A 13,839-nucleotide genomic window follows, 5' to 3' on the forward strand; every position below is an offset into this window, starting at 1 on the left:
TCTACAAATTCTTAAATCTAAAGCATCGCAATGTAATCTAAAATAGGCCTACAAACAACTTTGCTTGCTATTCAATGTCTTTACATGTACTATAATATTCACCACAGACACATCTTCATTGTCTGTACTAAATTTGCCTAATTACAGCCTACATTGAACAATTAAAACGATATTTAGCACAGAATGATATGGAACACAGAAAACTCCACCCTGCACCAGACACATCCAATCACAATTTTATATTTAACATCTGAAACGCTTCATTGGCTCTTGATATGAAGGCGGGGATTTTGACGTCAGACCCTGACGTCCAATCAAAACAGACACATCCCATGTCTCATGAATATTAACAAGTAAGATTTCATTTCAAAAGACACTGGGCTACAGCTTTCACTACTCACAGGAAGCCTTTTCGAGGAAACAAGATTTTTTTGTTTGTTGTCAAATTAGATATAAATATGGAACAAGATACATTTTGACAACACAAAATACAAAAAAATAGTTTAATTAGCTTGACAACAGGCAGACTCAAATTAGAAAACAGACGGCAATATAAATCAACAAAACTAACAATTATTAGCCTATCTTCCTATTTGGCGTTAAAATGAGGAAATATTCAAATAGTTTATTTGTCCATCACAGGCTAGTAACAAAATATATTTTATTATTGTCTTAAAGGTGTTCTCAGTGCTTTAGAAAAAAACATACGCCTACCTACCTATGCCAACTTCGTTTTATTATGAACACACAATCATTCTATAATGAACATGGGGGTAACCTGACTTTCAACCAGAAACTGAACTACTGTAACAACACACAGGCTATTGCCCTTTTTCTGTTAAACTTACAAAGCTTTAAAATGTAGTATATCAAAATGTCATGTTTAAAGTTCTCTGTAACATAACTTCATAATCATTGAAGCCTAAGCAACAGTTCCCCTTGTTGTGTAGGCCTGAGCAAATTAAAACAAAATTCAGTTCTCTTGGTTTGTTTAAAACGTTCTTTACAGAGCATTTTGTGTGGGTTAAGGGAAATTAACAAAATCATATGCTATAATCTAGCATAATTCTTCAGATTTTTATTGCAAATCAAATAAATTAAAACAGATTATTTCCAAAATAATAATTACAAATATCATCTTGCCTTCATAGGAAAACCGCTGTATTTGCCACTAATTACTATAAATATAGCCTATTTAAGCATAAATCGCTAAATACACCCCTTAATATTTACACATAAATTCGTACTGTCCATTACTGTAAAACATTTGACCTTTGGACAGGCAGTGTAGATCATTTGAGTATTGACCACTTTATTTGTTCTTTGGCAGACTGCATTATCTGGAGAGAAAAAAAAAACAGAAAACACCTTTTCAGATTGAGTGTGGAGAAACGACACTATCGCAGATCAATAATAGTAGCCTATTATAGTATACTGTAGTAGTGTTAAATGTATTGTTAATTGTGACACAAGTCAACCAGTAGGTGTCACTATTGTATGCATGTGAATTTGAATGGAACTCCTCAAACGTTCATATTTTACATGAAACATGAGCCCCATAAGCTTCGTAAGTGTAAGAAACTTTGTAAGTGTATTTTGTGTAGTAGACACAAAACAAAGTGAGTCGGCTTCTCTGAGCAGACTTAAAATGAATTTTCATCTAGCTTAAAAACACAATTCAATTCTATTCAATATTGGTAACGACCTGATGCAAGTGTGCCTCTGATATATAATCGTCACTCTCCCTGCTAAAATGAAATTCCACAAGAAAAACAGAGACGCAGAGCGTAAAACTATACACCAGGGGGCGCAAGGAACCCAGGTAAAAGGATAAACTTGTGTCTAGTGTCTACGTCTAGTAGTTTCAGTTCAGTGTTTTGGGTTTATTGTCTAGGTCTAGTTTTAAAAAAATAATAATAATATAGGCACCATGACAATTCCATGTCTCTTAGAGGCTTTTCAAGGTATTGTCGTTTGAAGTTTGGTTCCAACTTGGGAGAGAAAATACCACAAGGCAAATAGTTAATTAATAGCTTTGGATATGAACCCTTCCTTGCAAGCAGGGTCTGATTCAGGAGTACAGGGCAGTCTGAAAGTCACACAGAGATGACCAGTATAGAACAGTCATGTCCATTCTATATACTTCATATCTATCTATCTATCAGGGGCGGCAGGTAGCCGTGGTTAGAGCGTTGGGCCAGTAACTAAAAGGTTGCTAGATCGAATCCCCGAGCTGACAAGGTAAAAATCTGTCATTCTGCCCCTAAACAAGGCAGTTAACCCACTGTTCCTAGGCCGTCATTGTAAATAAGAATTTGTTCTTACCTGACTTGCCTAGTCAAATAAAGGTTACATTTAAAAAATATATATATTATTATATCTGCAACATTCTGGTCTTCTGAACAAGCCCCAGGAGACTCAAAATGTCCCACGTCGGAGGGTGAGGAGTGAGAGGACTTACATTGGAGGTCATAGCCAATTTGTCCGTAATGTGCTGTGAGGGTTAAACCAAAGTGTTAGGAGAAGAAGGAAAGAGGAAGTAACAGGCAAAGCATTGCATGATGGTAAGAGCAGTTAATCAGCCATGCTGATCATGCAATGTGAGCCATTCCATCATTGACTATGCAGGTGTGAGCATGGCATCAAATTCAGATGCAGGTTAGTACATGCTGGAAATTCTCCTAAATGATATCGAAAGCATTGTGTGAATGCAGTGTGTTTGGCGCACATAAAGAATACACGAGTCAAATGGATGAACCTATGACTGAATGCAGTGACTTCAGTCAAATGGATGAACCTATGACTGAATACAGTGACTTCAGTCAAATGGAAATCCTATTGTAGTATTGACAGCATGTCATAACACTGGACCCGATCAATTAAATCAACCAGGTATTATGAGTAGTAATATTTGATCATTTTAAAAATTGAACAACACTGGGAGACAATTATCCATATATTGTGTACTGTGGCTTTATTCTACAGAGAACGTAGTGTACAAATGATGAAAATGGGTAACTGGGAAGATAATAATCAGGGTTGGGCGCAATTCCATTGAAATTCCAGTCAATTCAGAAAGTAAACCAAATTCCATTTCAAAGCATTGAAGATAATTGGAATGACAATGTGTGTACCTCCTGAATTGACTAGAATTCAAAAACGGAACTGACCCCAACCCTGATAAGAATCATGTTATAGTTTATACGCAATTCATATACTGTATATGACAGTAGAACAGAAGGTTATGTCATCAGGTGTGAGCGGAAATTAAATGGCTAAAGTCCTATCAATAGAAAAGATAGTCGTACTATACATGCAGGGTGCCATTGCTTGGCGTGTGGGTGCGTGTGTATGACCTCACCTGAGCCACGCTCTGCTCTGACAGTGGGTTCTCATCCGCCTGGAATAGATACCGTAAAAGAAAGAGGGGACATGACGTCATAGCAAATCAAGCGCACACACCATTAGGGGCTGTGTGCGTAAAGAGTCAAACACATAGGGCAAGCAAGATAACATAATGCCCTAAAAAAAGGAAATTGATGCCTTGCATTGCGAATGTAAATTCACTCCGACATTGGTAAATATGTCAGTGACCACCACAATCTAATTAAAATGGCTGCCTCACACAAGGCATGCATTGTGCAAGGGAGTACAACAAAGGGCCCTGCTGCTCTTAGCGTACCAACACCTGTGGCATTTCCTAGAACCCCATATGGACTCCCTTGAAACACGCCGGGCAACCGGAGGCTAACCACTGACAAACCACAGCAAGACACAGACTTAGAGGACAGTTGTTCCAACGTTGTGAGGTGGTTATCTGGAGGTTATCAGAACCTAAAGTGATATGCTCTCTCACCATGCAGTTACCTGCGCTGGATCTCCCTCACCCGCTTATCCCTCACCCGCTATCCCTCACCCGTCATCTCTGGTGGTAGGGGCAGTCTGTTGCTATGCACACTGGCTTCTGTCCGTCTGTTCATCAATGTTACCAACGATGTAATCAAAGAGGCCTAAGCCGTAGGCTTGCTCTGAACCATCCAGCTGACAATGTGAGGGTGGGGTCAGGGGAGAGAGGACACATGAGAGGAAGATGGACCTGGTGTTGAGGGGGGGGCCTGAAGACTGGCATTTGGTGTCGTGACATCAAATAAGTTAATTAATTTTCCTCAAACATACAGGTTGTCAGATTCAACAACAATCCACGAGACACAATCCCCACGTCTGTTGGTCTGAAAATAAAAATCACCATTTCCTATAGTCATCTGTGTCTTCAAGTATTGTCCCCATATCAGAATCCATGTATTCATCCATACAGTAGACACAGTCAGTGACTGTAGCTGTCTTACCCTGTAATTGACCTTCTGGATGACCTGTTGGGGGTCGCTTTCCAAGATCACCCTGGTAACACAACGGTAAGGTCAGTCATTAAGAGAACACAGGATAGCATACCAGTAACTCCCAACTCCATCCCTTGAATGATACCTCAAATCAAAGTGTATTGGTCGCATACACAGTATAGCAGATGTTATAGCGGGGTGCAGTGTTACTAGCTCCTAACAATGCAGTAATATGTCAAACAAGGACACAAATAAAAATCTGATTTGTTTTGCCAAAACAAGAAATCAAGAACGAATCCAATTATCAACCCAATCTATACGTTACCCCCCGTCAATAATTTCGTCCACTACTAAGAAGACGCCGTCCATGTTGTCCAATAGGCACCTTCTCTCCACATTTTTCCTGTGAGTAAGAAAACTTCATTGACTGACTTGAATTGTGGTTAGTATGTCTGAGCCAATAGGGCTGAAACCTGTGATAGGATCTCATATTATTGCCTTGTGGGCCAGAAATGCAGGGCTCACAACACCTTAGGCTATTCTGTACATTTCAAAACACTGACTTAAATTAACTTCCTGTAGCACCAGTTGTCAAGGTTTGAAATGATACCGAACAGTTGGCATTTGAAAAAAAATATATAGGAGAAAACTGCATGAAAAGGAGTGGAGAGAGGAAACAAATAGATTCATTCACTCCCTCCCTCCCTCTCCCTCCCTGCATTGCTACTGCATTGGTTTCTATGGTAACGGCACCAGCCCCTGTCAAGCTGTTCCCCTTCACTGAGAGGCCAAGGGTGTGTCACTGTCGTCCCATTATATATATATATATATATATATATATATATATATATATATATATATATATATATATATATATATATATATATATATATATATATATATCCCAAAATAAACAATCACTAACTTAGTGCAGCCTTCAACTGACACGGTTCCCCATATTTGGAACGCACGAAGGAAACAATTACACCAGAGCTAGTCAAAATCTGAAATTAACTTTTCTAATTTTGTTGACCTGTCCCTATATTTGGGGCGGGAGGTAGCCTAGTGGCTAGAGCAGTAACCCGAAAGGTTGCTAGATCGAATCCCCGAGCTGACAAGGTAAGAATCTGTCATTCTGCCCCTGAACAAGGCAGTTAACCCACTGTTCCTAGGTCGTCATTGTAAATAAGAATTTGTTCTTAACTGACTTGCCTAGTTAAATAAAGGTTAAATATATATATATATTTAAATATTTACGAGATGTTCTCTAATAATTAACCAAACTATTTTGAATAATCGTTTCATGCATTGCTGTTGACTGTTACATTTTTCTCCTGCAATCGTTAGCCCCCTAAAGGAGACCGACTTCCTCACATTTTAAAAAGGGAGGTTACTTCAACATAGACAACACTTACCTTAGGATTTGACCGAGGGACTCAAACAGACAGTTCAGTACAGCCATGAGCATGAGCTATAGGAAGAGAGAGCAGGGCAGTGGGTGAGGGGAGGATGAAAGGAAAACAAGAGAATTGAGAAGTATAGATGGAAGCCAGGCGAAGTAAACAGAGAAAAGGTTGTGGGAAAGGGACAGAGAGAACGAAAAGTCAGGTGTGGTTTAATCACAATGCCTGTAGAATATAAATGCCAATTTGCCATAAAAGGACTGGTCCTTCGCTAGCAACGTACATAGCAACAAGAAGTGCTGAAGAAAATCTAATTATAAGTCATTTATTCTCATGGGCATTTGCAATATATAGGGTCTCCAATTATGACGTCATGCCAACAAATGACCAGTGGCGTGTATTCATGGATGCAAAAGGAAGCCAGCGCCCCCCCCCCCCATAAAAAATTACATATACACACTGTGTATATGTAAAAAAAATATATACAGTGCCTTGCGAAAGTATTCGGCCCCCTTGAACTTTGCGACCTTTTGCCACATTTCAGGCTTCAAACATAAAGATATAAAACTGTATTTTTTTGTGAAGAATAAACAACAAGTGGGACACAATCATGAAGTGGAACGACATTTATTGGATATTTCAAACTTTTTTAACAAATCAAAAACTGAAAAATTGGGCGTGCAAAATTATTCAGCCCCTTTACTTTCAGTGCAGCAAACTCTCTCCAGAAGTTCAGTGAGGATCTCTGAATGATCCAATGTTGACCTAAATGACTAATGATGATAAATACAATCCACCTGTGTGTAATCAAGTCTCCGTATAAATGCACCTGCACTGTGATAGTCTCAGAGGTCCGTTAAAAGCGCAGAGAGCATCATGAAGAACAAGGAACACACCAGGCAGGTCCGAGATACTGTTGTGAAGAAGTTTAAAGCCGGATTTGGATGCAAAAAGATTTCCCAAGCTTTAAACATCCCAAGGATCACTGTGCAAGCGATAATATTGAAATGGAAGGAGTATCAGACCACTGCAAATCTACCAAGACCTGGCCGTCCCTCTAAACTTTCAGCTTATACAAGGAGAAGACTGATCAGAGATGCAGCCAAGAGGCCCATGATCAGTCTGGATGAACTGCAGAGATCTACAGCTGAGGTGGGAGACTCTGTCCATAGGACAACAATCAGTCGTATATTGCACAAATCTGGCCTTTATGGAAGAGTGGCAAGAAGAAAGCCATTTCTTAAAGATATCCATAAAAAGTGTCGTTTAGAGTTTGCCACAAGCCACCTGGGAGACACACCAAACATGTGGAAGAAGGTGCTCTGGTCAGATGAAACCAAAATTGAACTTTTTGGCAACAATGCAAAACGTTATGTTTGGCGTAAAAGCAACACAGCTCATGACACTGAACACACCATCCCCATTGTCAAACATGGTGGTGGCAGCATCATGGTTAGGGCCTGCTTTTCTTCAGCAGGGACAGGGAAGATGGTTAAAATTGATGGGAAGATGGATGGAGCCAAATACAGGACCATTCTGGAAGAAAACCTGATGGAGTCTGCAAAAGACCTGAGACTGGGACGGAGATTTGTCTTCCAACAAGACAATGATCCAAAACATAAAGCAAAATCTACAATGGAATGGTTCAAAAATAAACATATCCAGGTGTTAGAATGGCCAAGTCAAAGTCCAGACCTGAATCCAATCGAGAATCTGTGGAAATAACTGAAAACTGCTGTTCACAAATGCTCTCCATCCAACCTCACTGAGCTCGAGCTGTTTTGCAAGGAGGAATGGGAAAAAATTTCAGTCTCTCGATGTGCAAAACTGATAGAGACATACCCCAAGCGACTTACAGCTGTAATCGCAGCAAAAGGTGGCGCTACAAAGTATTAACTTAAGGGGGCTGAATAATTTTGCTCGCCCAATTTTTCAGTTTTTGATTTGTTAAAAAAGTTTGAAATATCCAATAAATGTCGTTCCACTTCATGATTGTGTCCCACTTGTTGTTGATTCTTCACAAAAAATACAGTTTTATATCTTTATGTTTGAAGCCTGAAATGTGGCAAAAGGTCACAAAGTTCAAGGGGGCCGAATACTTTCGCAAGGCACTGTATATATTACATGCAATAATAATAATCTTTCATCTCTCTGTGTTTCATCATTTTCCTACATTCAGCCTCTTTTGCAAATTGATCTCACAGGAGAAAGCACCCGAGCGAGCGAAACAGCGCCCCCTCTGTCTCTCTACGTGTAGGCCATCTGTCTGATACTGTCTGGTCCAAACGAGTACGACATTGTTGCCGCCCGTAGCATTGAACGCAAGGGAAGCCAACGAGCATTTGGCATCCCTCGATTAAAAAGAAGTATACAAAATTTGCCAATCAGCGTTGGGCTAAAACTGAGCGAGCTCAACTATGAGTGATCCTGGCGCACCAAAAAAAAGTGTCAAGGTGAAGCCAGTTTGAATTTTTTTTATCACTCCTCTCAAATTGCAATAAAAGCATATGTCATTGACAGAAACATCTCATTGTTTTGTTGTCTTCCGGTGGTGAGCTGGCTAGCTCAAATTTGCACATTCCTAAATTAGCCGTGGATGGAAATAGGGATTTGGACTTGTGGTTGTAATTGATTTTCTGTACTGGCCATGGAGATTCTGATCCAACCATTAATTTATATATGGTTGTGCCCTTAGCCTGAGAGGATGGAAGTTCAAAATACGCTACAGGTCAAAAGTTGTAGAACACCTACTCATTCAAAGTTTTTTCTTTATTTTTTACTATTTTCTACATTGTAGAAAAATAGTGAAGACATCAAAACTATGAAATAACACATGGAATCATGTAGTAACCCAAAATGTTATATTTGAGATTCTTAAAATAGCCCCCCTTTGCCTTGATGACAGCTTTGCACACACTTGGCATTCTCTCAACCAGCTTCATGAGGTTGTCACCTGGAATGCATTTCAATTAACAGGTGTGCCTTCTTAAAACTTAATTTGTGGAATTTATTTCCTTAATGCCTTTGAGCCAATCAGTTTTGTTGTGACAGGGTAGGGGGATATACAGAATATGGTATTTTACCAAATAGGACTAAGTCCATATTATGACAAGAACAGCTCAAATAAGCAAAGAGAAACAGTCCATAATTACTTTAAAACATGAAGGTCAGTCAATAAGGACAATTTCAAGAACTTTGAAAGTTTCTTCAAGTGCAGTTGCAAAAACTATCAAGCGCTATGATGAAACAGGCTCTTATGAGGACCGCCACAGGAATGGAAGACCCAGAGTTACCTCTGCTGCATTCGATAAGTTCATCAGAGCTACCAGCCTCAGAAATTGCATCCCAAATAAATGCTTCACAGAATTCAAGTAACAGACACGTCTCAAAATCAACTGTTCAGAGGAGACTGTGTAAATCTGGCCTTCGTGGTAAAATTTCTGCAAAGAAACCACTACTAAAGGACACCAATAATAAGAAGAGACTTGCTTGGGCCAAGAATCACAAGCAATGGACATTAGAACAGTGGAAATATGTCCTTTGGTCTGGAGTACAAATTGGAGATTTTTGGTTCCAACCGCCCTTTCTTTGTGAGACGCGGTGTGGCTGAACAGATGACCTCAGCATGTGCATTTCCCACCGTAAAGCATGGAGGATGAGGTGTAATGGTGTGGGGGTGCTTTGCTGGTGACACTGTCTGTGATTTATTTAGAATTCAAGGTGCACTTAACCAGCATGGCTACCACAGCATTCTGCAGCAATAAGCCATCCCATCTGGTTTGGTCTTAGTAGGACTATCTGTTTTTCAACAGGACAATGACCCCAAAACACCTCCAGGCTGTGTAAAGGCGATTTTACCAAGAAGGAGAGCGATGGAGTGCTGCATCAGATGACCTGGCCTCCACAATCCCCCGACCTCAACCAAATTGAGATGGTTTGGGATGAGGTGGACCCCGCAGAGTGTAGGAAAAGCAGCCAACAACTGCTTAGAATATGTGGGGACTCCTTCAAGACTGTCGGAAAAGCATTCCAGGTGAAGCTGGTTGAGTGAATGGCAAGAGTGGGCAAAGCTGTCATCAAGGCAAAGGGTGGCTATTTGAAAAATATCAAATATATTTGGATTAGTTTAACACTTTTTTGGTTACTACACGATTCCATATGTGTTGTTTCATAGTTTTGATATCTTCACTATTAAATAGTCAAAATAAAGAAAAACCCTTGAATGAGTAGGTGTTCTAAAAACTTTTGACCGGTAGTGTATATAGATGTACATATAGATGTAGAAAGCTCATGTTACAACTTGCTAACGTTGCCTATGAAAGGAAGTTAGGCTAGCTAGCAATCATTTTAGCCAGGTAGTCTGGGACAACAAAAAATTAAATTGTGTACTGTATGACAGAGCGATTGACCATTTCGTCAACGTGAGAGAGGAGGATGGTGGTGGCGTTTCACTACAAGTAGGGTGAGTCAACATGATTTCCTACTTGCACTAATGCGTGTGCATGCACACACAGAAATCAGAACCATGGACAGGCACATCATATTTAGCTTACGTTGACTGGATGAAATTGTTTTTGGTATCTTTTTAGTTGTCACTATACTAGACTAATCAGAGGAGATTTGATGATGATGAAATGTTGAAGTTGAAATGGTGCTGGACTAGTGAAAGCAGCGCTTTGTGGACTTCACGGGACAGAGGTTGCTCTCCGGTTGTGTGATAAAACAAAAAGGTGTGGTTGAATTTATTCTGCCACTGTGTCTTCTTATATCATGGTCACAAGGCATATTAATTAACAGGTTAAAGACGAAACAATGCAATTTTCACAACACATAGGCTGTAATTCGGGGGGGGGGGCTTGGCTTCCCAGTGATTTCACCCATGCACCGCTACTACAAATTACATGTTGCTTTCTGAGATCCGAATTCTAAATTCATATGTGAGCGCTTAACTCAGACTGTGTGAATTATGCATTGATGCCAATGGAAGATTTGTGCAAAAAGGATCCGGGCCATAATGTATAGTCTTTGAAGCACCAGTCTAGCCTTGTACTCCCTCTGCATCAGATTACCTACCTCATTCTCCTGTGCACTGCCCACCACGTAGAAGAATAGGTCGATGCTGCACTTATACACGATCGTCATCCCCTCCACGAAGGCAATCTCATCTGCTTGGGGGGGGAAGAGAGAGAGAGAGATCAAGCCACCAAGTAAACATTAAAGCACATTCACACTTACCGAGAATACCCAAGTGAGAGGTTTTATGGTTGTCTTCCAATTTAAAATGTGAGTTTTGTCATATAAAATGCTCAACTCCTATGTGTGTGGGGAAGAAGGGATGGAGAGGAAGGAGGGATATAGAGATAGAGATTGGGCATCCTCCTTAGGGGCAGGTGGACCCGGGGTGTCGGATGACTGCTGTGAATTTCATTGGAACAAAAGAGTGCGAGAGCTGTCTGTCGCTGAACTGGTTCCCTCCCCTTTTGTTCGATGTAACGTGAGCTTGGGAGGACTGAAGAACCCAGAGGAACCAATACCGTTTCTCGTGTTTAGATAAACTGACCCATGAGGGTTGAGCCGCAGGCTAATGCTATACAGCTAACACGGTCTCTTGTTTTTCTATGGTGGAGGACACACAAAAGGGTGTGTGAACAACGGGTCCTAAGTAAATCATTATTTACACAGTCGTCTACTAACGTGAAGCCAAAGACGACTGGTACACATATGCATTGATTTACATTATGATCCTGTTGATACTGATTTCCCTGATGGTGCACATCTTCTCAACATCTTCTCAACTCTCTCGCCACATTGTTAGAATGTTTTTTATTTTTTATCTTACAGGTTCATTAAAACTATAACATGGAATAGACTATCAGGACTCAAGCTCAATCATCTACTCCTATAGTCTCCTGGGTCATTTTTTTTTATGGGGCAAAACTTACTGTCAGCTTTGTGTGTCTTGTTGAAAACGTTCTTTTCAAAGTTCTTCTGCTCCTTCATGGAGGGGTAGAGCTCTGTGTCGTAGTACTAAAAACACATCGGAAGTCAGACATTAGCCGCATTAGTTATGATGAATACACCTCATTTGGGGTAGATAGTTGGGGAAGTTCTCACAATGTCTTGACGCCACAACAATAGCCAACGTGGGCCGCCATGGGACAACTGTCATTAGCATACCTTTGATAGAAGTCTATTGCCATCGTTGTCCAGAATGAAGACCGCTTTCACGGTGTACAGCGAGGGTTCCTGAAAGACAGTGTGACCACACGTTGACTAGAATAAAAAGGACAATTTGCATTTCCCATAGGGACCCGAGGCGTTACTGAACACATTCCTAAACGGTTATTGATAGAGCACTGATGATGAAGACAACATTTTGGTGATGATAATAAAATCTAGTCGTGTTCTTCAACAACATGAGGGATATGACAATGTCAGAAAGAGACGTGAGCGTAGATGTCGATGGTCCTTCAGATCCTTCAGTTCTTTTCCATCCCACGGTGGCTTGGTTGAACCCGGGCCAAAGTTCTGTTATGCACTGACTACCACAGACTCAGAGCCTAAGTGTATCACAGAACTTGGGCCAGGAACATCACATTCGGGACTTTAGACCTCGAATTGAGATGAACTGGAGGAAAGTGCAAACCAGTCATCCAGATGTCTGTGTCAAATTAGAAACAGTCCACAGTGGAACTCATTCGTTGAAAAGTTCAATGAGGTGCAGGTGTCAGGTCAACAGTCCCAAGGTCCTTTGTGCAACATTATCTTGTGAATTAAGCACAGTGAATATCAATATCAAGAGTGCATAACTTATGAAGTCCACATCCAGACACTGTACTGTGCAGCCATAATGACTGCCTACTAACAGAAAACACTGGGCAATACATCAGATACAATTATATCAGTAAAAAAAAGTGTATATATAGATATATCTATATATATATATATATATATAGAGAGAGAGAGATATTTTGAGGCCGAGGGTCAAGTACAGCAGGTTGGATAATCAACGAAAAGTAATTGCGGCCTTGTCCAGCGCTGCTTGTTTTATTCTAAATTTAAATTACAGTAGAAAATACTAACACAAAAACAATTTATGCAACGATCATCTGTCTAGAGTTTAGTTCAAAAGTGGAAAATTATTCTATGCATATTTAGTTGAACAACCCACCTGTGGAATCAAGTTTTTGGTAAACGTAAAATGCTGCGAAACGCAGCTCCTCCGGTTGAAACCAAATATCGTAGACGTGGCACACAATATATCCAGTGTTCACCCTTCAATGCTTGGGCAGGCTGATGTCAGTTATAATAAAAGTATAACGGATAGCCGACAACTCATGTCATTCATTTAAGTGTAAATCATAAATTATGTTATAATCTCAGATATGCGACATGGGGTAGCTTTTTAGACAGTATGCCCCTCTCTCTGGGCTAATTTGTCAACTGTTCGAGTTTGTACAACAGCAATTGCCCATTGACGAGGAAAAGTGCAACACATGTTGCTGTTGGTTGTGGAATCTCACTACACTACACTCAAATAGCGCATAGACTACATTCAGATTACAACGATAGTTGTGCAGAATACAGTACCTCCTAATGTCTGCTATCGTACCTGAAAATATTAGATCCAGCCAGTCAGAGACCTAAAAAAAATCACTTCTTAGGCTGGGCATGATGCAAAAATACTGAATACAACATTTTACGCAGCAAAGGGCTATAATGAATGCTATTCAAGCAACTGGCCTAATCATGCATTTGCAAGGTAATACTCGTTTAGAAAATATATAAAAAGCTCCATATCCCTACCGATTGCTTACCAAAGACGCGATCTCCATAGTGGTTCTCTGGTGTTGACGTGGACAGGTTTGAGCTGTCATTCTAGTAGACCTCACAAAATCCTCTGACTCATGGGTGGGCGGATCCTCCGCTGGCCTAGAGGAGGCTCCGCGAAACCAAGCCCCTCATTCGGCCATGTTGGCTCCCTCAAATCCGTGAATGATGTTAGGTCCTTGTTCTCTAGGAACCACAATGGCGTCAGTTTTTTACAGTGGTGTTTTTACGCGTTACTCCAAAATGAACACCGATAAGGTTTTGATGGC

At 40.4% G+C, this 13,839-nt stretch overlaps 1 protein-coding gene across 15 annotated transcripts; it reads right to left on the reverse strand.

Annotated features, from left to right (window-relative positions):
- Positions 1-489: 489 nt before the first annotated feature.
- Positions 490-13,712, reverse strand: LOC110486162 (coatomer subunit zeta-1). Of its 15 annotated transcripts, none has more exons than XR_005035522.1 (11): positions 13,558-13,712; positions 11,918-11,986; positions 11,683-11,767; positions 10,814-10,908; positions 5,753-5,808; positions 4,663-4,740; positions 4,347-4,398; positions 3,917-4,041; positions 3,362-3,400; positions 2,462-2,494; positions 490-1,340 (listed from the first exon to the last, which is right to left on the reverse strand). XR_005035522.1 is itself a non-coding variant. In XM_036940813.1 (11 exons), coding segments are annotated over exons 1-11 (630 nt in total). In that variant the 5' UTR covers positions 13,618-13,712; the 3' UTR covers positions 490-1,339. The 15 variants fall into 15 exon arrangements, 12 of the variants coding, with proteins under 12 accessions (XP_036796708.1, XP_036796709.1, XP_021413240.1 ...); XM_036940813.1 differs by lacking the exon at positions 3,917-4,041 and adding an exon at positions 1,930-1,991; XR_005035523.1 differs by lacking the exon at positions 2,462-2,494 and having other exon boundaries at positions 10,814-10,905.
- Between the last annotated feature and the right edge of the window lie 127 nt (positions 13,713-13,839).

Source organism: Oncorhynchus mykiss, chromosome 13, assembly GCF_013265735.2.
Source record: "Oncorhynchus mykiss isolate Arlee chromosome 13, USDA_OmykA_1.1, whole genome shotgun sequence".
Classification (NCBI taxonomy): Eukaryota; Metazoa; Chordata; class Actinopteri; order Salmoniformes; family Salmonidae; genus Oncorhynchus; species Oncorhynchus mykiss.